General features: G+C 43.8%; 1 protein-coding gene across 1 annotated transcript in view; it reads right to left on the bottom strand.

Annotated features, from left to right (window-relative positions):
- Positions 1 to 24412, bottom strand: part of MYO1D (myosin ID) — a 341939-nt gene that overhangs the window by 104188 nt on the left and 213339 nt on the right. The window contains exons 20-21 of the mRNA XM_030541463.1: positions 23749 to 23862; positions 15651 to 15805 (exon numbers count right to left, since the gene is read on the bottom strand). Coding sequence (XP_030397323.1) covers positions 15651 to 15805; positions 23749 to 23862 — 269 coding nt within the window. The remainder of the gene's footprint in view (positions 1 to 15650; positions 15806 to 23748; positions 23863 to 24412) is intronic.

The following is a 24412-nucleotide window of genomic DNA, read 5'->3' as shown; positions in this document are numbered from 1 at the left end:
AGATTTTACTGCTGGATCTACTCTCTTTTCATGGCCACCTCTTGACAGGCATCACAGAGAAACCTAACACTTGCCATCTGCATACAGCGATTTTCAGCTAATAATAGTTTAACAAGGAACTCTCAAAGTCTCTCTGAAGCAATGGGTCAACTAATCCCTTTCACAGGGAGGATTTTACTTCCAGAAAACTGAAGCCAGCTGAGAAAGAAGATATTTCCTTTTATTTACTTTGAGTTGTAGGCTTTGCTTTGATGGGGAAGTCCTGGCTTTGTGATGAATATTTAGTGACAGAAACTCGCATTGTTCCCCTATGAGATGTGATCACTATTAACTAGTTATTTTTATTGGCATATCAAGAAAGGGATGGCTGGTGACCCAGCTTTCCCATTTAACTGGCAGTGCTGACAGGTGCCTTTTGAAACATCAAGTGAGATGGATACGTTGTGTATCCAAAGGAACACCAGAAGGCAAGTATTTGCCTACCATTCTGAAACATTTGGAGAATTATCTGGGTAACAGCAACCTAAGACTGGGGTTATTTTTAGATTTAGAAGCCTTCCACTGTTACATCAATGAAAAAATGTGAACAAGCAAAAAAAGCTATACCACTATCTGAGGTACGTAATATTTGTATACTGTCATCTATGTATAGTATTCTCTTGCTATGAGGAAACATCTACCATACATATAACTATGCTGGATATATGGCAACCACAACTTGGGACACCTGAGCATTTGTCATACGGCAAAGAGAACACCAATGAGGACTATTTTGAATGCTTTAGTCCATAAGGTCAGAGGATCTGAAATGTAGTCAATTGATGGAAAATTCACCAACTTCTCAGCTGTTCTCAAGATTAGGGAATTTTAAATAATGTGGATGTTCAACACATTAAACAGGGTTAGGCTTAGTTAGGGACATAGGCGCCGACTCCGTGGGTGCTCCGGGGCTGGAGCACCCATGAGGAAAAATTGGTGGGTGCTCTGCACCCAATCAGCATCTCCCCACCCTGCTCCCCCACCCCAGCTCACCTCCACCTCCTCCCCTGAGCACGCCACTGCATCTCGCTTCTCCCTCCTCCCTCCCAGTGCTTGTGTTGCAAAACAGCTGTTTTGCGCGGCAAGCGGGGGGGGGAGGGGGGACGGATGCAGCAGGGCCAGGGGAATTTGGGGAAGGATCCAATAGGGGCTGGGAGGGGAGAAGCTGGAGCGGGGACTTTGGGTCAGGGTGGAGCCGGGGCGAGCGCGAGCACCCACCAGCACGGAAAAAAGTTGGCACCTGTGGTTAGGGACAGATCTGTCTATAACAAGGCTTGTGGATAGTGGGGAGGGGAAGCTGTAGATGTGGTGTATTTTGACTTTAGTAAGGCTTTTGATATGGTCTCACATGACCATCTCATAAAACAAACTAGGGAAATATAACCTTGATGACGCTACTAAGGCGGGTAAATAACTGGTTGGAAAACCCGTTCCCAAGGAGTAATTATCAACGGTTCACAGTCACACTGGAAAGGCATAACAAGTTGGTCCCACAGGGTTCATTTCTGAGTCTGGTTCTGTTCAATATCTTCATTAATGATTTATAAAAGCAGCAAAGAGTCCTATGGCACCTTATAGACTAAAAGACGTTTTGGAGCATGAGCTTTTGTGGGTGAATACTCACTTCGTCGGATGCATCTAAAAGTTAGTCTATAAGGTGCCACAGGACTCTCTGCTGCTTTTACAGATCCTGACTAACACGGCTACCCCTCTGATTAATGATTTAGATAATGGCATAGAGAGTACATTATAAAGTTTGTGGACGATACCAAGCTGGGTGGGGTTGCAAGTGCTTTGGAGGATAGGATTAAAATTCAAAATGATCTGGACAAACTGGAGAAATGCTCTGAAGTCAACAGGATGAAATTCAATAAGGACAAATGCCCAGTATTCCATTTAGGAAGGAACAATCAGTTGCACACATACAAAATGGGCAATGACTGCCTAGGAAGAAGTACTGGGGAAAGGGATCTAGGGGTTATAGGAAATCACAAGCTAAATATGAGTCAACAGTGTAATGTTGTTGCAAAAAAGCAAACATCATTCTGGGATGTTTTAGCAGGAGTGTTGTAAGCAAGACATGAGAAGTAATTCTTCCGCTCTACTCCGCGCTGATTAGGTCTCTACTGGAGTATTGTGTCCAGTTCTGGGCGCCACATTTCAGGAAAGATGTGGACAAACTGAAGAATGTCCAGAGAAGAGCAACAGAAATGATTCAAGGTCTAGAAAACATGATCTATGACAGAAGATTGAAAAAATTGGGATTGTTTAGTCTGAACAAGAGAAGACTGTGCCAGTGCCAGCCAAGAAGACACTTCTTGCTCTGCCTCCAAATCCCTCAACACCCTTGTACCTGAAGAAACAGAGCAGCTGAGGCGCAAGACTCAGCAGTTTGCTTGAATTATCCTTTCCTCCTCCATTGATATTCATGGAAATGGGGAGATAGGGTTATGAGCAGAATGCACTAAGGAGGCAATGATGAAGAGAAATGACATTTTGCACTCTTATTCCTTCCCTGAAAATTATGAAGGGAAGGGTACACTGTGGATTAGACAGAACAATTTTGGAAGGTCTGTCCCTTTCCTTGTACACTACTGCTGCCAGGGAAAGAGAGACCTTTCTAAAGTCCTTTTGTAATAGGTAAGTCAGTGCCAAATAAGTCAAGGCATTTATTAGAACAAGAATTTACTGTCTCAGAGGGCAAAAGCAGTCAAAATCTTGCCCATATTTTATTTTCATATAGTATATTATCTGTTATATTACCCAGTATTTTTATAAAATGCATCCCAAATAAGGTTACTATCGCTTCTGAATCTCTCTGTACAGTCACATAGGATTAGTTTGCAGGAGGTTTAAAATGCCAAACTGGAGTTAGACAAGGAAATGGTTTGTCACAAGATAGTGGTGATATACTGCGATTCAGCTGTGAAACAGAGGCCCATAGGTGGCTCACTGCTGTGTCTTAGCAGCTCTTTGTCTGGCCTGACATATTCACCTAACACACAGCTGTCAACCTGAATTTAAAATGGGTCATATAAGAAGATACTACTGGAAAATTAACGCATTGAGCATTAATATTATTGCATAATATATGTACAATGTATGCAAGGAGTTATGAATATGTGCTAGAATTATGTTCTTAAATGTGTTTGGCAAGCAGTGAATTAGTTCAGTTTGTTCTAGACAATGGAATGTGCATTTGCTTGGCTGACCAGCCTAGTCATTTGGCAGAGACAATGAAGGTGTATTTACATAGAAATCAAACAAAGCTATCGCGCTAACAAGGGGAGGAAGTAATGACTCTACTATCAACAGCAGAAGAGGAACCAGCATAAAGTCTTCACCAGACTGCATAGCGTCTCTTCCCAGAAGGAGAAAAGGAAGTTTATCTGAAAATACATTTCAGTGGTTTACTGGACTAAAAAAACAGAGTCTGTACCCTAAACAATAAACCAAGGGTGGCCAAATTGTGGCTCTTTTACAGTTAAAGTGTGGCTTGTGGAGCCCCCATGTTCCCTCCTATTCTCTATCTACAAGACATGGCGGGGAGCTCAGGACCTCTGCCTTCCAACAGGTGATGGGGTAGCAGCTTCTGCCCAACAGGGAGGGGATCTTGGGTTTCAGGGGCATGCCTGCTAGGGCTCAGGGATTCAGCAGGAGCGAGGCTGAAGCCCTGAGCCCTGGCAGGTGCCTCCCGTGGGGGCAGAAGCCCTGATCCCCAGCAGGCGTGGCCTGGCTCTCGAACTTCTGAAGACTGTTGTATGCAGCTCAGAAGGTGAGTAAATTTGGCCACCCTTGCAATAAGTAATTGACTTAAGTGATTATATATAATCTTATTGTATTATAAAAGTGTATTGAGTAAGGTCTTCTATGAAAGCCTGTGATGCATGGGTGATTAGTTTCATTGTGAAATGGGTTAAGTTTAGAGGCAAGAGCAACAGGGGTGATGTTGTGGTGGGCATGTGCTATAGACCACTGGACCAGAAGTATGAGGTAGAGGAGGCTCTCTTTGGACAACTAACTGAAGTTTCCAGATCACAGGCCCTGGTTCTAATGGGGGACTTCAATCACCCTGACATCTGCTGGGAGAGCAATACGGCAATACACAGACAATCCAGGAAGTTTTTGGAGAGTGTTGGGGACAACTTCCTGGTACAAATGCTGGAGGAACCAACTAGGGCCGTGCTCCTCTTGACCTGCTGCTCACAAACAGCGAAGAATTGGTAGGGGAAGCAGAAGTGGGTGACAACCTGGGCAGCAGTGACCATGAGATGGTTGAGTTCAGGATCCTGACAAAAGGAAGAAAGGAGAGCAGCAGAATATGAACTCTGGACTTCAGAAAAGCAGACTTGGACTTCCTTAGGGAACTGATGGGCAGGATCCCCTGGGAGGCTAATATGAAGGAAAAAGGAGTCCAGGAGAGCTGGCTGTATTTTAAAGAAGCCTTATTCAGGGTGCAGGAACAAACCATCCTGATGTGCAGAAAGAACAACAAATATGGCAGGCAACCAACCTGGCTTAACAGCGAAATCTTCAGTGAGCTTAAACTCAAAAAGGAAGCTTACAAGAAGTGGAAATTTGGACAGATGACTAGGAAGGAGTATAAAAATATTGCTAGAGCATGCAGGGGTGTAATCAGGAAGGCCAAAGCACAACTGGAGTTGCAGCTAGCAAGGAATGTGAAGGGTAACAAGAAGGGTTTCTACAGGTATGCTAGTGTCATAGCATTCTCTCTCAGATCTGAATCTTAGAGTTCAGAAAATGAGATACTAGCATGAATTTCCCTAAGCTTAATTACCAGCTTAGATCTGATAGGCTGCCACCACCCAAAAATATAGTGTTTTGGGAACACTCTGACCTCCCCAACCTTCCCTGGGGACCCCAAGAACCCAGACCCCTTGGATTCTTAAAACAAGGAAAAATAAACCATTCCCCCACCTTCCCCCTCTCAGAACTTCCCTCCCTGGGCTATCCTGAGATACTGATCTAACCTCTTAAATCACCATACAGGGAAGCATCTTCCTTCCCTTCCACAAAGAGGCAAACAGATTCAAGGGAAACAGAGAGAGATTTTATCTCTCCTCCTCCCGTCTCCCCACCCGTCCTGGTGAGTTATCCCAATCCCCTGGGATAAAACAAGGGAAACAGAGAAAAAACAATCAGGTTCTCTAAAAAGAAATCTTTTAATAAAAGAAAGGAAAAAGTAACAAATTATCTCTGTAACTTCAAGATGTCAATATACAGGGTCCTATAGCTTACAGATACCAGAAAGAGACTTTCCCCCCAGTACCAATACAAATCAAAATATTCCCAGCAACTACACATATAAAAGTTAACCAGCCAGATCCACAATTGCAAATAGAGTAAACAATTAAAAAAAAACAACCTAAATCGCCTTTTTTTTACTCACTACTTGAAAAGAGACTTAGAGAGCCTGTAGTAATGTCTGGTCTCTCTCAAACCCTCCGAGAGAAGAAGAACAAAGAACTTACATCTCAACTTCCCTCCACCCGAATTTAAAAGTATCTTGTCTTCTGATTGGCCTTCTGGTCAGGTGTCCAGTTTCCTGCTTGTAACCCTTTACAGGTATAAGAGACATTAACCCTTAACACTCTGTTTATGACAGCTAGCAACAAGAAGGTGGTCAGGGAAAGTGTGGAACCCTTACTGAACGGGGGAGGCATCCTAGTGACAGAGGATGTGGAAAAAGCTGAAGAACTCAATGCTTTTTTTGCCTTGGTCTTCACAGACAAGGCCAGCTCCCAGACTGCTGCACTGGGCAACACAGGGGAGGAGGTGAGCAGTCCTCAGAGGTGAAAGAAGAGGTTAAAGACTATTTAGAAAAGCTGGATGTGCACAAGTCCAGGGGTCCAGATCTAATGCATCCAAGGGTGCTGAAGGAGTTAGCTGCTGTGATTGCAGAGCCACTGGCCATTATCTTTGAAAATTTGTGGTGATTGGGGGAGGTCCTGGATGATAGGAAAAAGGCAAATATAGTGCCCATCTTTTAAAAAGGGAAGAAAGAGAACTCGGGGAACAACAGACTGGCCAGCCTCACTTCAGTCCCCAGCAAAATCATGGAGCAAGTCCTCAAGGAATCCATTCTGAAGCACTTGGAGGAGAGGAAGGTGATCAGAAACAGTCAACATGGATTCACCAAGGCCAAGTCATGCCTGACCAACCTAATTGCCTTCTCTTATGAGATAAATGGCTCTGTGGATATGGGGAAAGCAGTCAATGTTATATATCTTGACTTTAGCAAAGCTTTTGGTACGGTCTCCTACAGTATTTTTGCCAGCAAGTTAAAGAAGTATGGGCTGGATGAATGGACTATAACGTGGATAGAAAGCTGGCTAGATTGTCAGGCTCAACAGGTAGTTGGCAGATGGTATCAAGCGGAGTGCCCCAGGAGTAGGTTTTGTTCAACATCTTTTTTAATGATCTGGATGATGGGATGGACTGCACCCTCAGCAAGTTTGCAAGATGACATTAAGCTGAGGGGAGAGGTAGACATACTGGAGGGTTGGGATAGGGTCCAGAGTGACCTAGACAAATTGGAGGACTGGGCCAAAAGAAATCTGATGAGGTTCAACAAGGACAAGTGCAGAGTCCTGTACTTAGGAAGGAAGAATCCCATGCACTGCTACAGGCCAGGAACCGACTGGCTAGGCAGCAGTTCTGCAGAAAAGGACCTGGAGATTACAGTGGACAAGAAGCTAAATATGAGTCAGCAGTGTGCCCTCGTTGCCAAGAAGGTCAACGGCCTATTGGGCTGTATTAGTAGGACCACTGCCAGCAGATTGAGGGAAGTGATTATTCCCCTCTATTCGGCATTGGTGAGGCCACATTTGGAGTATTGCGTACAGTTTTGGTACCCCCACTATAGAATGGATGTGGAAAAATTGGAGAGAGTCCAGTGGAGAGCAACAAAAATGATTAGGGGGCTGCGGCACATGACTTATGAGGAGAGGCTGAGAGAACTGGAGTTATGTAGTCTGCAGAAGAGAAGAGTGAGGGGGGATTTTATAGCAGCCTTCAACTACCTGAAAGGGAGTTCCAAAGAGGATGCAGCTAGGCTGTTCTCAGTGGTGGCAGATGACAGAACAAGCAGCAATGGTCTCAAGTTGCAGTGGGGGAGGTTTAGGTTGGATATTAGGAAACGCTATTTCACTAGGAGGGTGGTGAAGCACTGGAATGGGTTACCTAGGGAGGTGGTGGAATCTCCATCTTTAAGAGGTTTTTAAGGTCAGGCTTGACAAAGCCCTGGCTGGGATGATTTAGTTGGTGTTGGTCCTGCTTTGAGCAGGGGATTGGACTAAATGACCTCTTGAGGTCTCTCCCAATCCTAATATTCTGTGATTCTATTAATACTATATAAGAAATTATGGATAGTCACTAATATTGTGCTTTAATGTCTGACCAAACAAAGTGAGAGAAACAGGTTTGCTCCCAGACAGAAGGGAAGGCAGATATCTGCCTATCTCCTATGTAAATTATACATGTTGGAAGCAAAACGATGGCAGTCTTATTTACATATGAATCAGCAGGGGGGTGGGAAATCTGGAGGAAGAAAAAAACAGCATAAGGCTATCCTGCGTCTGGGGACAAGAATGTGCTTAGGAAGATGTGAGGAGAGAGAAGAAGCCATCTTGGCATCCATCACTGGATAGACACAAGGGGCCAAAGTTTGGGCAAGCTGAAAAAGATGGATCCTTCAAGCAGGGGCTGAAGTCTCTGGGAGCTGAATATAGGTGAGAAACCTGCATAGGCAAAGATCTTTCACCCAGGGAGACAAAGAAAAACCAGCCTCTTAAACAACCGTGGAAGGTCCTGGGTGAGAGAAAGTGAGCTATGTCTGGAAAGAACAAGATTGGTAAGAAATCTACCTTGAACCAAGGCTGTAGCTTGTGGAGTTAAGTCTTAGCCTCTAGAGAGTACACATTATTTTTATTCACTTGTAGCCATTTGGTCTTTTTCCCTTGTGCTTGAACTCACTTAAACCTCTTTTTGATTATTTTGGATTAAATATACTTGTCTTTCTTTTATCTAAACCAATTCAATGCTGTGTTTGAATAGAAGTAATACGCTGTGCTTTTGTCTCTTTAAAAGGAGCAATAAACCATATTAATTCTACAAGTGTCCAGGAAGTGGCTGGACACTTCAGGACAGATGGTTTTGGCAAAATCAGGGGTTGGGGTGTATGCAAGTAGTAGTCTAGGCTGGTGGAGACCAGCGTGGGGCTGCTGCATGGTAGGTAGGCTGTTAGGGTCAGAGTGCTGAACCAGGGCTTCACCCCCCCGCCTCCCCCCCAGTCTCTCTCTCTCAAGGAAGTTGACTGCAGGCTGTTGGTGTCCAGGCTGTGAGCCACAGCAGCAGAGCATTTAAGGCACTCAGAGTTACATGGCAGGCAACGACAGCCCCTCATTGGTCTAGGGTTCACCCCAAAATGTTACAACATTACATTTCATGATCCAGGGCAAATAGCAAAGATGGAACGCATGGTCCCAGGGCAATCTTCAGTCTACTACACAACCCAGAAAGCAAATGACAAATTGAACTGGATATAAGAGGGAAAAATATCTTAATTTAGCCTTAAATAAAACATTACATACCTGGTGAACCAAACAAGAACATTCCAGATTCAAAGGCCTCACACTTACCACCAAGGTTTACCTTCAGAGCATATCTAAATTACCTGAAGTCATGTAACATAAGACTTTAGAACACATACCAGTACAAGCTGCACATGTACTAAGTCATTACCACACAGAGGACTAGACCAACCCAATGAAATTTACTAATGTTATAAAACAGACATATGAATTTACTGCAGATGTGTCTTTACCTAACAAAGGAATCCTCTAGTCTGGAGACTGACTGATGGGCTAACCATGGCTGTTTGGATGTGGTTAACCCAATCAGTTGACCTGACTAGATTCTTCTCTGAAAGAGAAAACACTTTCCAAGAAAGCAGAGAGATAACACTTTACACATCAAGCAGAAAGTGATCTATAGACATGATGAAAGAGAAATAACATTGAAATACAAATTGAAGGCCTAGTTCTGAGAAGTGCAAACCATTTGCAACTCCTATTCAGTTCAATTCGTGTTCCGGCCCTGAATATACAGCCTTTGGTAAGCAGAAGCCCAGGGACCTTAGAGCTGCCTAATCATAGAATATCAGGGTTGGAAGGAACCTCAGGAGGTCATCTAGTTCAACCCCTCGCTCAAAGCGGGACCAATTCCCAGCTAAATCATCCCAGCCAGGGCTTAGTCAACCCTGACCTTAAAAACCTCGAAGGAAGGAGATTCCATCACCTCCCTAGGGAACCCATTGCACTGCTTCACCACCCTCCTAGTGAAAAAGTTTTTCCTAATATCCAACCTAAACCTCCCCCACTGCAACTTGAGACCATTGCTCCTTGTTCTGTCATCAGGTACCACTGAGAACAGTCTAGATCCATCCTCCTTGGAACCCCCTTTCAGGTACTTGAAAGCAGCTATCAAATCTCTCTCACTCCTATCTTCTGCAGACTAAACAATCCCAGTTCCCTCAGCCTCTCCTCATAAGTCATGTGCTCCAGCCCCCTAATCATTTTTGTTGCTAGTAGTATCTTGGATGCTATTTCACTCTTTTAGATACTTTGTTATACAAGAAGAAAAAAAACAGTTACATTCTGTTGCAGATGGGTATTCCACTTAGGTGAGTGTGCACCCAGAGTGCCAGAGCCGGAGAGTTTGCCTAGCAGTTACCTTAGGGAGCAACATTCATGTCTGTTGCCCCTCCCATAACTATATAAAGCAGTCCCACCCCAACTCCCCTCAGTTCCTTCGCTCCCAACACCCATGACGGATGACTCCAATGCAGAGGGGATGACGGGCAGGTCATGGAATACATATCTGAATCACATCTTAAAGAACCACAGTTACAGTAAGTAACCATTTCTTCTTTGAGTAGATGCAGATGTGTATCCCACTTAGGTGACTCACAAGCAGTACCTCTCTCAGGAGGCGGGGCTTGAAGTCTACCTAAATTAGTATTTGAGGGCCACCCTTCCAAAATGTTTATTGGTTCTGGAAGATGCAGTAATGGCATAGTGGTCTGTAAATGTAAGAATGGATGACCCCATGGCACCCTGGCAAATATCCAATATGGAATGTCACTGAGGAACACTCTTGACGTTGTTTGCATCCTTGTCGAATGAGCTCGTATCCACTGAGGCGACATAGCCGAAGATATTTCATATGCAGTCTTGATACAGACTAGTGATGGTCTGTGAAGATACCACTTGACCCATCATGCAGTTTGCATGACAGTAACAGATAAGATGAAGCACAAAATGGCTTAGTATTATGCAGACAGAAAGCTAGACATCTCCAGACACCCAAGGTATGTAGACAGGGTTCCTCCGGAGATGAATGCGGCTTAGGAAAAAACACAGGTAAATATACCGCCTGGTTCAAATGAAACAGAGTACTTTGGAGAGAAAGCCTGAACCAAAGCCCCCGCATCCCCTCTGAGAAAAGAACACGTGATATTTCCTGTTCTTCCTGTAGCAGATATCAGAGGGGTAGCCGTGTTAGTCTGGATCTGTAAAAGCAGCAAAGAGTCCTGTGGCACCTTATAGACTAACAGATGTTTTGGACCATGAGCTTTCGTGGGTGAATACCTACATGCATCTGACGAAGTGGGTATTCACCCATGGAAGCTCATGCTCCAAAACATCTGTTAGTCTATAAGGTGCCACAGGATTCTTTGCCACCTGTAGCAGATGAGAACGCTCCACACTGTGAAAACTACTGAGGGAACACTCGTCTTCAGGGAATACCTGCTGAGATGGTCCACGAGATGATTCTATACCCTGGACAAGTGGATGGCTATCATAGTAATGACCTCCTTGATGCAAAACTGCCACACATTGATCACCTTTAGGCAGAGCACCCTGGAGTGTGCTCTCCCTTATTTGACCACATAGTACCTCATGGTCACATTTTGGCAAGTATCTGAACCACTGAGTGTCTGATATGGTCCCTAGAAGGCAAAACATGCATTGTGGATGGCCCGAAGCTTCAGAATGTTTATACAGAATGAGACCTCCTGTACCTTCAGCGACCTGAGGCGTGCCTCCCAACCCAACAGGAAGGCATCAGTAACAACTGACTTGGTTTGTGAGGGCCAGGCGAAAGGAATGCCTTGCCAAACATTCTGTGGACACGCCCACCACTACAAGGAGTCTAGGACCAGTGGAAGGAGACAAACCAGTCTGTCCAGAGAAGGTTAGGACAGGAGATTGTCCTGAGCCACATCTGAAGGGGGTGAAGGTGCAGCCTTGCAAATCCGGTCACCTGCTTGCAAGTGGACATGTGGCCTAACAGTCTCAGACACATTCGAACTGTTATGGAAGGCTGAGATTGCAGACTGAGGAAAAGATGTTGAATTGTCTGAAAATGGTCAGTTAGAAGGAATGCTCTTGACATTGTGGAATCTAATGGGGCCTCAATTAACTCGATTTTTTTAGTAGGATTCAAGATTGACTTTCTAGTGTTTAGAATGAGACCCAGAAGCACAAGCAAGGGCAATGTGGTGCTGATGTGAGTGAGAACTTCATCTCTGGATCTCCACTCAATAACCAGTTATTGAGGTATGACATAACCACCACAATACATTGGTGAAAACTCAGTGGGCAGAAGAGAGGCCAAATGAGAGGAGTGTGTATTGAAAGTGGCATTCTCCCATGACGAAGTAAAGGAATTTTCTATGGCTTGGTAAAATCACCACATGAAAGTAGGCATCCTGAATGTCCAGAGCAGCAAACCAGTTATTCTGAGACAATGCAGGGAGAATAGAGGGACCATTCAGAAAAAATGGTTACCTACCTCTCATAACTGTTGTTCTTCGAGATGTGTTGCTTGTGTCCATTCCAAGCAGATATGTTCGTGCTGCATGCACAGTCACTGGAAGGTTTCCCCCCAGAAGTACCCGTCAGGTTGGCTCTGGCACCTCCTGGAGTCACGCCTTCATGGCACTGCTTATAGGGCCCTGCTGATCTGCTGCCTCTTCGGTTCCTTATTGCCAGTTTACTCCAACAGAGGGGTAGGCTGGTGGGTCTTAGAATGGACATGAGCAACACATCTAGAAGAACAACAGTTATGAAAAATAGGCCATCATTTTTTCTTCCTCAAGTGCTTCCACACATCAATTCCAAGTAGGTGACTCTCAAGCCTTACCTACTAGGTGGGGCTGGAGTTCATGGAATTGCTGACTTTAGCACCACACAGCCGAATGCTGCATCATCTCTGGCATGCTGGGTAATGGCATAGTGAGAAGTGGACTGATGACCATGTCCCCACCCTGCAGATCTCCTGGATCAGGACCTGGGCCAGGAATGTTGCCGAGGAGGGCTGACCTCTTGTAGAATGTGCTATCAATGCAGGGGCAGGTATCTTTGCCAAATCATAATAATCCCAGATACAAGACGTGATCCACGATAAAATTCTCTGAGACAACACCAGGAGGCCCTTCAGCCTGTCTGCTACCGCGATCAATAGCTGGTTCAATATATGAAACAGCTTTCTGCATTCGATATAAAAAGCCAAGGCTCGCCGAATGTCCAAAGAGTACAGTCTTTGTTCCCAGCTGTTGGTATGAGGCTTAAGACAAAAGACTGGGAAGAAAATGTCCTGATTGTCATGAAACAGAGACAACCTTTGGGAGAAAGACTGGGTGGGGCTTAAACTGCACCTTGTTCTTATAAAAATATGGTGTAAGGAGGGTCAGAAATTAGTGCTTTAAGATTGGACACCCTCCTAGTTGATGTTATTGTGACCAAGAATGTCACCTTCCACGGCAGATAGAGTAATGAGAAAGTCACTAGGGGCTTGAAGGGGGGCTCCATTAGTTTTGAAAGCACCAGATTAAGGTGTCAAGCTGGGATCGGCTGCCTAACTTGTGGGAATAATTTGTCAAGTCCTTTAAGAAACTGACCAACCATCAGGTTAGCAAAGACCGACCAGCCAGCCACTCCTGGGTGGAAGTCTGAAATGGTGGCCAGGTGAACCCTTATCAATGAGACCAACAGGTCCTGCTGCTTTAAGTGTAGCAGATAGTCCAAGATGAGTAGTATTGATGACGGCATTGGAGAGGTACAGCTCTGAGAACACCAGATCAGGAATGTCTTCCACTTGGCCAGGTAGGTGGCCCTGGCGGAAAGTTTCCTACAGTCAAGGAGAACCTCCTTAACCAGTTCAGAACAAATTAGCTCTACCAGGTTTAACCATGATGCTATCCCAAACACAAGACAGATGCCAATCTTGGGAATTGTAATGGTCCATTAGCGGTCCTTGGTGCTTACTGTGCAATGGAGAGCAGGAGAATGACTTGAATGCAGAGATGCCTCAGGATCCCGGTGACAAGGGCAGAACAAGACCTGAAGGAGCGAGTAAGTGGTCTAACTCATCTGTCACTCGAATGAGGCAAACAGCAGCAAAGCAGATGGAGTCGGTACTGAGCATGCCAGTGCTGGAAGTGGTGTCACTGCTGATGTAAACAGAGATATCAACTGTACTGACATCGAGGGTGATGAAAGCTGCTAAGGAAGCATCTGCTGGAAGTGGTGCCGAAGGGGTTCCCAGTACAAGGTCTTCCGTACCGATCCCGGTACTGGCTCTACTCCCACTACTGGTAGAGAAGCATTGTGCTGCGGTGCCGCTAGACAAGGGTTTGGTGGCTTGCTCAATCGGATGGTGCAGCCCTAGGAAGGTCCTGGACCAATGGTGAGGTTGAGACCAAAAGACAGAGGTGGTCTGCGGCTGCCTGGTACGCTGACAACATGGATATAGTCAGTACTAGCATCTCCCTTGTTGGGACCAGACTTAAATGCCTGGAGGCTGGGGCTGGAGTCAACAAGTACAGGATTTCTAACCTCCCTACTCAGCACTGGAGCAGGGTCAGAAGTACCCAGGCTGTCCCACATGCCAGCACCAGCTCTGTGCCAGTCCACACTTTTCCTGAAGGAGGTGGAAGACTCATCCCAAGACCTGTAGCTGTTTCAATTGGTCTTATACAACCTTTTCCTCTCTGCAGTCCACAGGGAATGGCTCCTCCGTTTCTTTTGAGAGGTGCCTGCTCCAGAACGTGAAGCAGCAGTGCTCCTGGAGCACAAGGGTGATCTTCAGCCTCACGACAGTTTCAGTACCGGATCAGGCAGCATGGCCTGTTCAAGCAGGTGCTGCTTGAAATATGAGTTCTTTTCTTGAACGACCTACAGATCATGCAATACTCCTTGAAGTGGGCCTCGCAGAGACTGATCCCCACATGTGGTGTTGCTCTCTATTGGGGATCACTCCTTCACATGGAGGACAATGTTTAAACCCTGGTGAGGGCATCACTGGGGAAAACAGACAACCAGCTAACACTAACTACCAGCTATATACAATAAAACTAGACTCAGACTATCTGCGAGGTGGTGAGGCTACAACCACTGGCTGTAAGAAGGAACTGAGAGGGGTCAGGGTGGCACTGCCTCATATAGTCAGAGGAGGGGTCACAGCCACTCTGTGGGTACTGATAGGTGAAATCTCTGGCTCTGGCACACTGGGCAAGCACACACCTAAGTAGAATACACTTCATCTACTTCAACTGCTGCTCATCTATAACATAGGAACCTAAGAATGGCTAAACTGGGTGAGACCAAAGGTCCATCTAGCTCAGTATCCTGTCTTCCAACAGTGGACAATGCCAGGTGCCCCAGATGGAATGAACAGACCAGGGAATCATCAAGTGATCCATTCCCTGTCACTCATTCCTAGCTTCTGGCAAATGGAGCGTAGGGACACCATCCCTGCCCATCCTGGCTAATAGCCATTGATGGACTTATCCTCCATGAATTCATCTAGTTCTTTTTTGAATCTTGTTATAGTTTTGGTCTTCACAACATCCTCTGGCAAGGAGTTCCACAGGTTGACTGTCCATTGTGTGAAGAAATACTTCTGTATATTTGTTTTAAATTTGCTATTAATTTCATTGGGTGATCCCTTGTTCTTGTGTTAGGGGAAGAAGTAAATAACATTTCCTTAATTAATTTCTCTTCACCAGTCATGATTTTATAGACCTCAATCATATCTCCCCTTTGTCGTCTCTTTTGCAAGCTGAAAATTCCCAGTCTTATTAATCTCTCCTCATATGACAGCCGTTCCACACCCCCTAATCATTTTTGCTGCCCTTTTCTGAACCTTTTCCAATTCCAATATATCTTTTTTGAGATGGGACAACCACATCTACATGCAGTATTCAAGATGTGGGCATACCATGGATTTATGCAAAGGCAACATGATATTTGAATGAATGCAGTATAAATGAGACAGCACTGATAGAAAGCAAGGGGGAGAGATAGCTCAGTGGTTTGAGCATTGGCCTGCTAAACACAGGATTGAGAGTTCAATCCTTGAGGGGGCCATTTGGGGATTGGTCCTGCTTTGAGAAGGGGATTGGACTAGATCATCTCCTGAGGTCCCTTCCAACCCTAATAATCTACGATTCTATGATCGAACAATTTTAAGGGATGTCACAGATCTGACGAGCTGGACTCTGAATTTTCCACAGAAATACTGACCTCTTGAAGTGGTTTGCCAGGACTCCAACCAGCTCTCCAATTCTGCTGTTGTTAGTTGGCTGTCTGTTGAAGAGGCAGACAATGAGGTCTTTGTTATCCTTTGTGTGGAAGACCACAAGCTGGTCCTTTCCATTGGAGACACTCAATCCCATCAACTGCAGAGAGAAAGCACAGAATAGTTTTATGGCATATACCTTAGTAACAATCCTTCACTACCAGAGGAATAGACAAATCTAATGTCTCTTTTCCATCTTTAATTTTGAACATCTACTTCAGTACACTATCCCATCTTTTCAGTTTTTAGCTCTGAAAGGATCACAGAACTAAATTTTTCCATGAGAAACTTTAGTATGCATGGCTTTTTCAATGCTCCCTCTGAAAGACCAGAAAAACTCAAGGGAAGGAAGGGAAGATTGAAACTACACAATATCCTGGAAGCCAGCAGGAGAAACAAAGGACAAGAAGAGACTCCTGAGACCTTGCTCAGTCTGGCCCAACTCTCTGTGGGATTACTAGTAGTATTTATTATTTGCATCATCATAGCACCTAGGAGCCCAGGTCATTGACCAGGACCCCATTCTGCTAGGTGCTGTGCCCCCCTCAGAGAATGGAGGAGCCTGTTTCCAATTGTTTGGCATGCCTACCACCAAGTATCTTTGGAGGGATACCATTATGCCAGGTGGCAGTAGGCCCACCAACCCTGCATTCCTTTCCAAAGGAGGCCAGCAGCAGAACGGTAGCACAGTGGAGAAAACATTTTTTCCCCTCAAGCTAACAATCTAATGTAGCCTTTTGTATTTAACAACATACAGATAATATACAAGATATAAGGATATTAGACAATCAAGAGACCCTCCCGGAAAAAAACAAAACAGTAAACTCCACAAAGATTAGATACAGCAGACATTCTTCTCTGGAAATTTAGCTTCTGTAAGCCTCATCAGGGAATGCAGGGCTCCTCTCCAGGAATGGCTGGAGACACCAGGAACATACCCATCCTCTAAAAATGAGGTGGACGAGCCTGATAAGCATAATACAGATGGAACCTGAAAGTCTTGAGGCATTTTTTTCTAAAATAATTTCCTTCCACAAACTCCCGTCTCCTGTGATCAAATATTCATGCTAATCCAGTCAGAGACTATTCTGTACCCTGAGAAGCCTACCTGATTTTCAGAGCTGGTCAGGATGCATCATGCTTTAAGTTTAACAATCCCAGTGCTTTTTCACAAAATGGTATTTCTAAGAATCCACCTACAAGGCCAGTCAAAGGCTTAACAGTAATGTGGCATCCCCTGAAAATATACGTAATGAACATCACAGTAGCCGCTACCAAATTTTGGACAGATCTCTGTCATAAAAGAGCCCTGGCCTATTCACCCTCTTCAGAGGTGCCTATGCTGTACTGATCTGAGAGCAGCTCATTGTTTCTGAACTAAGCTTTCAGACAAACTATACAGACTCATTTTAATATGTCAAATACCCAGCAGTGATCTCCTGCACGCAATAGGATTTTATTCTCCACTACCCACAATACTTAAAAAGATTATAACAATTTTTAAACGTTACACTTTATGCATGGAAATTGTCAGCTGCTTGAGTGTACTGTGTCCCTTAAAATTAATTTGCATGTTTAAATATCATGCCAGTGATCACAATAGAGCCCCATGGGTTAGTGCTATCTGGGCTTTAAATGTGCAGCTAATGGGGGGTGGGGGGGAGGAGGAGAATGAATTGAAACCAATGAATTTCAAAAGCCTGTTTAAAAATTAATAATTAACTAAGCTGCTTTAGGAGGCCAACAGCCCTTGAATAAAAATTCTCTTGTTTTTTTATTTCAGGCTTACAAAATTAACACCAAATCTTGAACATAGCACATAAAAAGGAAAGAAAATTGTCTCACTAAGTACAAAGAATGGTAATAATTCAGTTTTCCGGGATGATGTGAAGGTCAGAAAAAACAAACTCTGAACATCTGTCCTTTTTAAAAATCATAAATCTATGCATCTACTGTGAAAGGTAGCCAAAATAGAGATTCCTTCCACTGCTCTGTCAATCACCTTTAAACTGCTCTCTTGACATCTTGAAAAATCAGTTTTTCCCCTTTGTAGGGGAGACTAAAATGAATGTGGCATTAAAACTATTACCAGCACACTCCCTTTATAGCAGAATCTCGAAATAGAAACACTTTAATCCAGGTAAGGCTGTATTAGATTGGGAGAAAGGAAGACACGTCTGAAACAAAAAATACCAAAATCCTTTGAATTTTCCCCTTTTCTGGGGAGCTTTAAGGATTTTTTTTCTGCCTAGATTTTATAAAAAAAAATTCCAGATGTGTGTTTGTAATAATATATAAATAAGTTTCCGGAATAATTAATGCCAGATTCCTCAATGTCTAGCATATTCAAACAAATATGTAAAAGCAGCAAAGACTCCTGTGGCACCTTATAGACTAACAGACGTTTTGGAGCATGTGCTTTCATGGGTGAATACCCACTTCGTCGGACGCATCCAAAACGTCTATTAGTCTATAAGATGCCACAGGATTCTTTGCTGCTTTTACAGATCTAGACTAACACGGCTATCCCTATGATACTTGACACCAAACAAATATGGTTTGTAATTCCATACACAAAACCAAATACTGCTTTTTAAAGAGATAAGGAGACCATACAAAATTCAGGATATGAATTGCATTAATCAGTCATTCATTAAGGGACAGTCTTTGCCATTACATATGAGCAATAAGCAGTTAAAGAAAATGGGAAACTACAGGATGGCTTCTTGAGCTAAAAACAAGTTCACGGGTAGCACCAGACATCAGCTGACTGTCTCCTATGAGATTTCCATGGAAACACCATCCCTAAGGATGTTGCCATTTTGATAGGGTGCTTTAGAAATGTTGATAGTGAGTATTGCTGGCAGGCAGATGAATTTCAGCTGGGTTCACCCTTGTACACATTAGAAGGGCAATCTGTCTTCCAGATGAACATATATCTTTCTAGAAAGGAACATCTAATAGAGCAAGCAAAGAGGCTGGTGGTAATTATCATCCATTTACTTCTTTAAAACATCCACATCAATCCAAAGAAGTGTGCTTTTTCAACAAAGAAAAACACCTGTATCATTAAGTGGCTACTTATGCCACCTCCCTCATCAAAATATACACCAATATAAAACACAGTCCTATTATTGAAGAGACCATATGTGCTGAAAAATGAGAACTACACTAGGCAGGTCAAACAGGAAGGGACAAACTGCAAACATTCAAATCACTAGAAAAGGTAGAAAACAAATCTATAAATAGAAAGAAATTATGGATGAGCTTGAGCAAAAATCACAGCCATGGGTTTAATTCACGGAGCCCTGTAAAGCAGAAAAATAAAACATTTCACAAATCGTGTCTAAAAATAAAACATTTAACATTTTGTGTCATCTCAACTCTGCATTCTCTTCTCCTCACTGCCCATTCCTGCAGGATGCCACTAGCTCAACAGTAAATCAGTAGGACAAGGATTCAGGCAGCATGCCTCGCCCTATGATGTAATTTCTAGGGAATATTAGAAAAGGACCAAAGGGTCATTCCCTGTAATTAAACCATATATGAAGAGGAGCCCAGGATTGCAAAGCAGTGATTTACTATTATTGTGTTTGAAGAAGACATGCTCATGTATCACAGGGGTAGCTGTATTAGTCTGGATCTGTAAAACCAGCAAAGAGTCCTGTGGCACCTTATAGACTAACAGACGTACTGGAGCATGAGCTTGCATGGGTGCATGCATTCGACAAAGTGGGTATTCACCCATGAAAGCTCATGCTCCAATATGTCTGTTAGTCTACAAGGTGCCACAGGACTCTGATGCTCATATAAAGGATTTCCAATACAGCACAGTTTGGAATACAAGCTGTCAGGGACAGTATCCCTGATGATGCCACGGCACAACTGGTTGCTGAGCTCTGTGCCTTTATCCTCACACACAACTATTTAAAATTTGATGACAATACAGACCTCCAGATCAGTGGCACCGCTATGGGTACCCGCATGGCCCCACAACATGCCAACATTTTTATGGCTGACCTGGAACAATACTTCCTCAGCTCTTGTCCACTCATTCCCCTTCTCTACCTACGCTACATTGATGACATCTTCATCATCTGGACCCATGGGAAGGAGACTCTGGAAAAATTTCACCATGATTTCAACAGCTTCTACCCCACCATCAGAGGTCTCTATGCTTCACAAAATATTTTCATTTTGTCCTCTTACAAAATACCTCAATATCTCTTCACAATTATTTAGATTGAGGAGATTGTTCAATACAGGTGTTCTTCCCAGTGGCAGGTCACTGCAGATTTTCGAGAAAAGCTGGTTTCTATCTATTGAATTTCTAAGTATTCAAAAAAGTGCAATACCTAGATGCACAGAAACATGAACTACTTCAATGCTGGATAAAATGCAAACTAAGCATAGCTCGTGCCCTTAGCTAGCACTTCCAAGAAGTCCTCACTCCATTCATGTGAATGGATATTCTATTTTGAATACGCAAAGAATCCTGTGGCACCTTATAGACTAACAGACATTTTGGAGCATGAGCTTTCGTGGGTGAATATCCACTATGTCGGATGCACGTGGTGGAAATTTCCAGGGGCAGGTATATATATGCAAGCAAGACGCAGGCTAGAGATAACGAGTCCAGTTCAATCAGGGAGAATGAGGCCCTCTTCTAGCAGCTCAGGTGTGAAAACCAACAGAGGAGAAACTGCTTTTGTAGTTGGCAAGCCATTCACAGTCTTTGTTTGGACCTATACGCAGAATGCTTCCGCTGACGTGCACAGGCAGAAACTGTGGAAAAACAACATCACTTGCCTCATAACCTAAGTCGTGCAGAACGCAATGCCATCCACAGCCTCAGAAACCACCCTGACAACATAATCAAAGAGACTGATAAAGGAGGTGCTGCTGTTATCATGAACAGGTCTCACTACCAAAAGGAGGCTGCCAGACAACTCTCCAATACCAAATTCTACAGGCAACTTCCCTCAGATCCCACTGAGGAATACACTAAGAAACTGTGCCATCTACTCAGGACACTCCCTACACTAACACTGGAACAAATCTATATACCCTTAGAGCCCCGACCAGGGTTATTCTATCTACTACCCAAGATCCACAAACCCGGAAATCCTGGATGCCCCATCATCTCGGGCATTGGCACTCTCACTGAAGGACTGTCTGGATATGTGGACTCTCTACTCAGACCCTATGCCACAAGCACTCCTAGCTATCTCTGTGACACCACTGATTTCCTGAGGAAACTACAATGCATTAGTGACCTTCCAGAAAACACGATCCTAGCCACCATGGATGTAGAGGCTCTCTACACAAACATCTCACACACAGATGGAATACAAGCTGTCAGGGACAGTATCCCTGATGATGCCACGGCACAACTGGTTGCTGAGCTCTGTGCCTCTATCCTCACACACAATTATTTAAAATTCGATGACAATACAGACCTCCAGATCAGTGGCACCGCTATGGGTACCCGCATGGCCCCACAACATGCCAACATTTTTATGGCTGACCTGGAACAACACTTCCTCAGCTCTCGTCCACTCATTCCCCTTCTCTACCTGCGCTACGTTGATGACATCTTCATCATCTGGACCCATGGGAAGGAGACTCTGGAAAAATTTCACCACGATTTCAACAGCTTCTACCCCACCATCAACCTCAGCCTGGCCCATTCTACACAGAGGTCCACTTCCTAGACACCACGGTGCAAATAAGTGATGGTCACACTAACAACACCCTATACCAAAAACCTACAGACCGCTATGCCTACCTTCATGCCTCCAGCTTCCATCCCGGGCACACCACGCGATCCATTGTCTATAGCCAAGCACTGAGGTACAACCGCATCTGCTCTAACCCCTCAGACAGAGACCAACACCTACAAAATCTCCACCAAGCATTCTCAAAACTACAATACCCGCACGAGGAAATAAGGAAACAAATCAACAGCCAGACGTGCACCCAGAAGCCTCCTACTGCAAGACAAACCCAAGAAAGAAACCAACAGGACTCCACTGGCCATCACATACAGTCCCCAGCTAAAACCCCTCCAATGCATCATCAGGAATCTACAACCCATCCTGGACAATGATCCCACACTTTTACAGGCCTTAGGTGGCAGGCCAGTCCTTGCCCACAGACAACCTGCCAACCTGACGCATATTCTCACCAATAACTGCACACCGCACCATAGTAACTAACTCAGGAACCAAACCATGCAACAAACCTCGATGCCAACTCTGCCCACATATCTACACCAGCGACATCATCACAGGACCTAACCAGATCAGCCACACCATCACCGGTTCATTCACCTGCACGTTTACCAATGTAACATACGCCATCATATACCAGCAATGCCCCTCTGCTATGTACATCTGCCAAACTGGACAGTCTCTACGGAAAAGGATAAATGGACACAAATCAGATATTAGGAATGGCAATATACAAAAACCTGTAGGAGAACACTTCAACCTCCCTGGCCACACTACAGCAGATCTTAAGGTGGTAATCCTGCAGCAAAAATACTTCAGGATCAGTCTTCAAAGAGAAACTGCTGAGCTTCAGTTCATCCGCTCAGCCTTTAATATTTATCTTCCATAAAGGTTTAATGTCAAACACTTCATTCAAAAGCAAGATGACAGTGGTCATTGATAAATGTGGACTTATTTCAATTACCAATATAGCAAGTTACTTGTTTTGATCTAACCATTTTGTTTGAGACAATGGGATAGCAAGCTCACAGCTGCTAGCTAGAACATAAATCAGAAACCGGATTTTCATTAATTCAGGGATCAGATGAATTTTTATTCCTTCAAACAAAAATAAAAGCCAGCAGCTTGCTTCAAAAGTACAGTCTGCTTTCTAGATACTCCGTATATTTTAGTAAGTTGGTTTGGGTTGGCAGGAGTCAGCCATCCAGCAATCAAACCTGCTGACAATTTCATTTTGTACAATTAGGAAGTAATGTGAACGGAACAGAACATTAGCCCAGGAAAACGCCCCACAGCTGCTCCATAAACTTAGAGGCAAGGCCCGCTTTCAAAGGAGGAGGCACTGATGCCATGACAATGCTCTATTGCAGTAGCTATTCTTATTAGAACAAGTGGCTAACACAGGCAGATGTTAGCCCATTAGGCAGTGAGCTAGGGTGTGCGTTCATGAGACACTGGTGCACTTCTTGGCTGGTTGAAGAGCAAAGCATGCAGCAGGGCTGGATAGGGAGAAAAGGACCAATGCAAAGGATGCGAGAGGGAGCTACTAACTATGGCTACATATGCAGTAAATATTTATTCCCCACTCCCCATTTTCACTGTCATTTACAATAAAGGAATACCCAGATTTATTGATGAAATCCCAGCCGTACATTCAGTGGGACTCTGTAAAGCTGGGACATTCCCAAACCAGACAAACCAGGCCGTGTAGTTTTGTAGGTTTAACTCAGGCTGCGAAAATTAAGTAGCAGCAAAGAGGCCAGCTCTTTCCACCCCTTCTACACCAGTGATAATCTCCGGCTCTGAAACATGAGCAAAATCTCTGCTAGCCTGAGGCCCAGATACTCCAATCCAATTCAGTATCTCTCTTTGTTTGCTATTTAATAGACATTTTATCAACGAGCATTCTAACGTTAAGGGTCAGAGAAACCCACAAAGGCATGGACATTCTGAGTTACAGCTGCGGTGACTTTCTAACCTCATTTTATGGGACCCCGATCCTGCAGTGCACTGTACACAAAAAATAAAACAATCTGAAGAGGAAAACATAATGAGTAGTTTGGTTTCTGGCCTTCATATTATGTATTGGAATTAAAAGGAACAACATTATTTAGCAGCATTTAAAAAATGCTTTACATCTTCAAAGTGCTTTATAAACATTAAACATATAAGTGATGCAAATGTAGGTATTATTTCAATTTTACAGGAGAGAAAACGGAGTCAGTTAAGCGCCTTGTTCAAGATCAGAGGGAGCGTGTCAGAGCCTGAGATTAGAACTCTGAAGGCATTGGATTCCAGTCCTCATACTTACATTGTAAAGTGGGATGGTATTCATCACCTTGTACTGCTTCATAGGGTCCATTTTATAAAGGTGTCGATCAGTGATAAAAATTGCTCGGTCCTCCACCTTATTAAAGCGATTTACCTGGAAAAAGGCAAATCACCACAGATGTTAAGTCACACAAATTACTTCATGTTGCATGAAGGGATCAAAATTCATGGTATCAAGTTCCTACATATGTAAGTGCACCTAACAGAAACAATAGGGAACATTACTGTGTGATCTGAAGAGGTTTAAAATTTGCTTCAAAATTTCTATGCCAAACCTGGGATGTGGAGCTATAACATGTAAATATTTTCATCAACTTTAAAACACCATTGTTGCTTTAGTCTCCAAGGGTATCAGGTAGCTCCATATCCTCAGGTTTTTTATGAACCATAAAGCTGGGTAATATCTGGGGATAATAGGAAATGCATTCCGTACTCTATTGTGATAATTTACAAATCAAATAATTTAATATAATTCAGTGAAAAAAAGTCATGTTTTAATGCAGTGATTGTACTCAGTAAATATAAAGACAATTATAGAGATTCTCAGAATTCAGTAAAGAACCATTAATTCTCCTGCTGTGACTCATCACTATTATATCACTTTTCAACCACACTGGCTATCAACAAGGGTTCAACAGGACCTG

The sequence above is a fragment of the Gopherus evgoodei genome, chromosome 23, assembly GCF_007399415.2.
Source record: "Gopherus evgoodei ecotype Sinaloan lineage chromosome 23, rGopEvg1_v1.p, whole genome shotgun sequence".
NCBI classification, from domain to species: Eukaryota; Metazoa; Chordata; order Testudines; family Testudinidae; genus Gopherus; species Gopherus evgoodei.
Note: the sequence above shows the minus strand (reverse complement) of the source record. Positions and strands in the feature narration are given on the sequence as shown.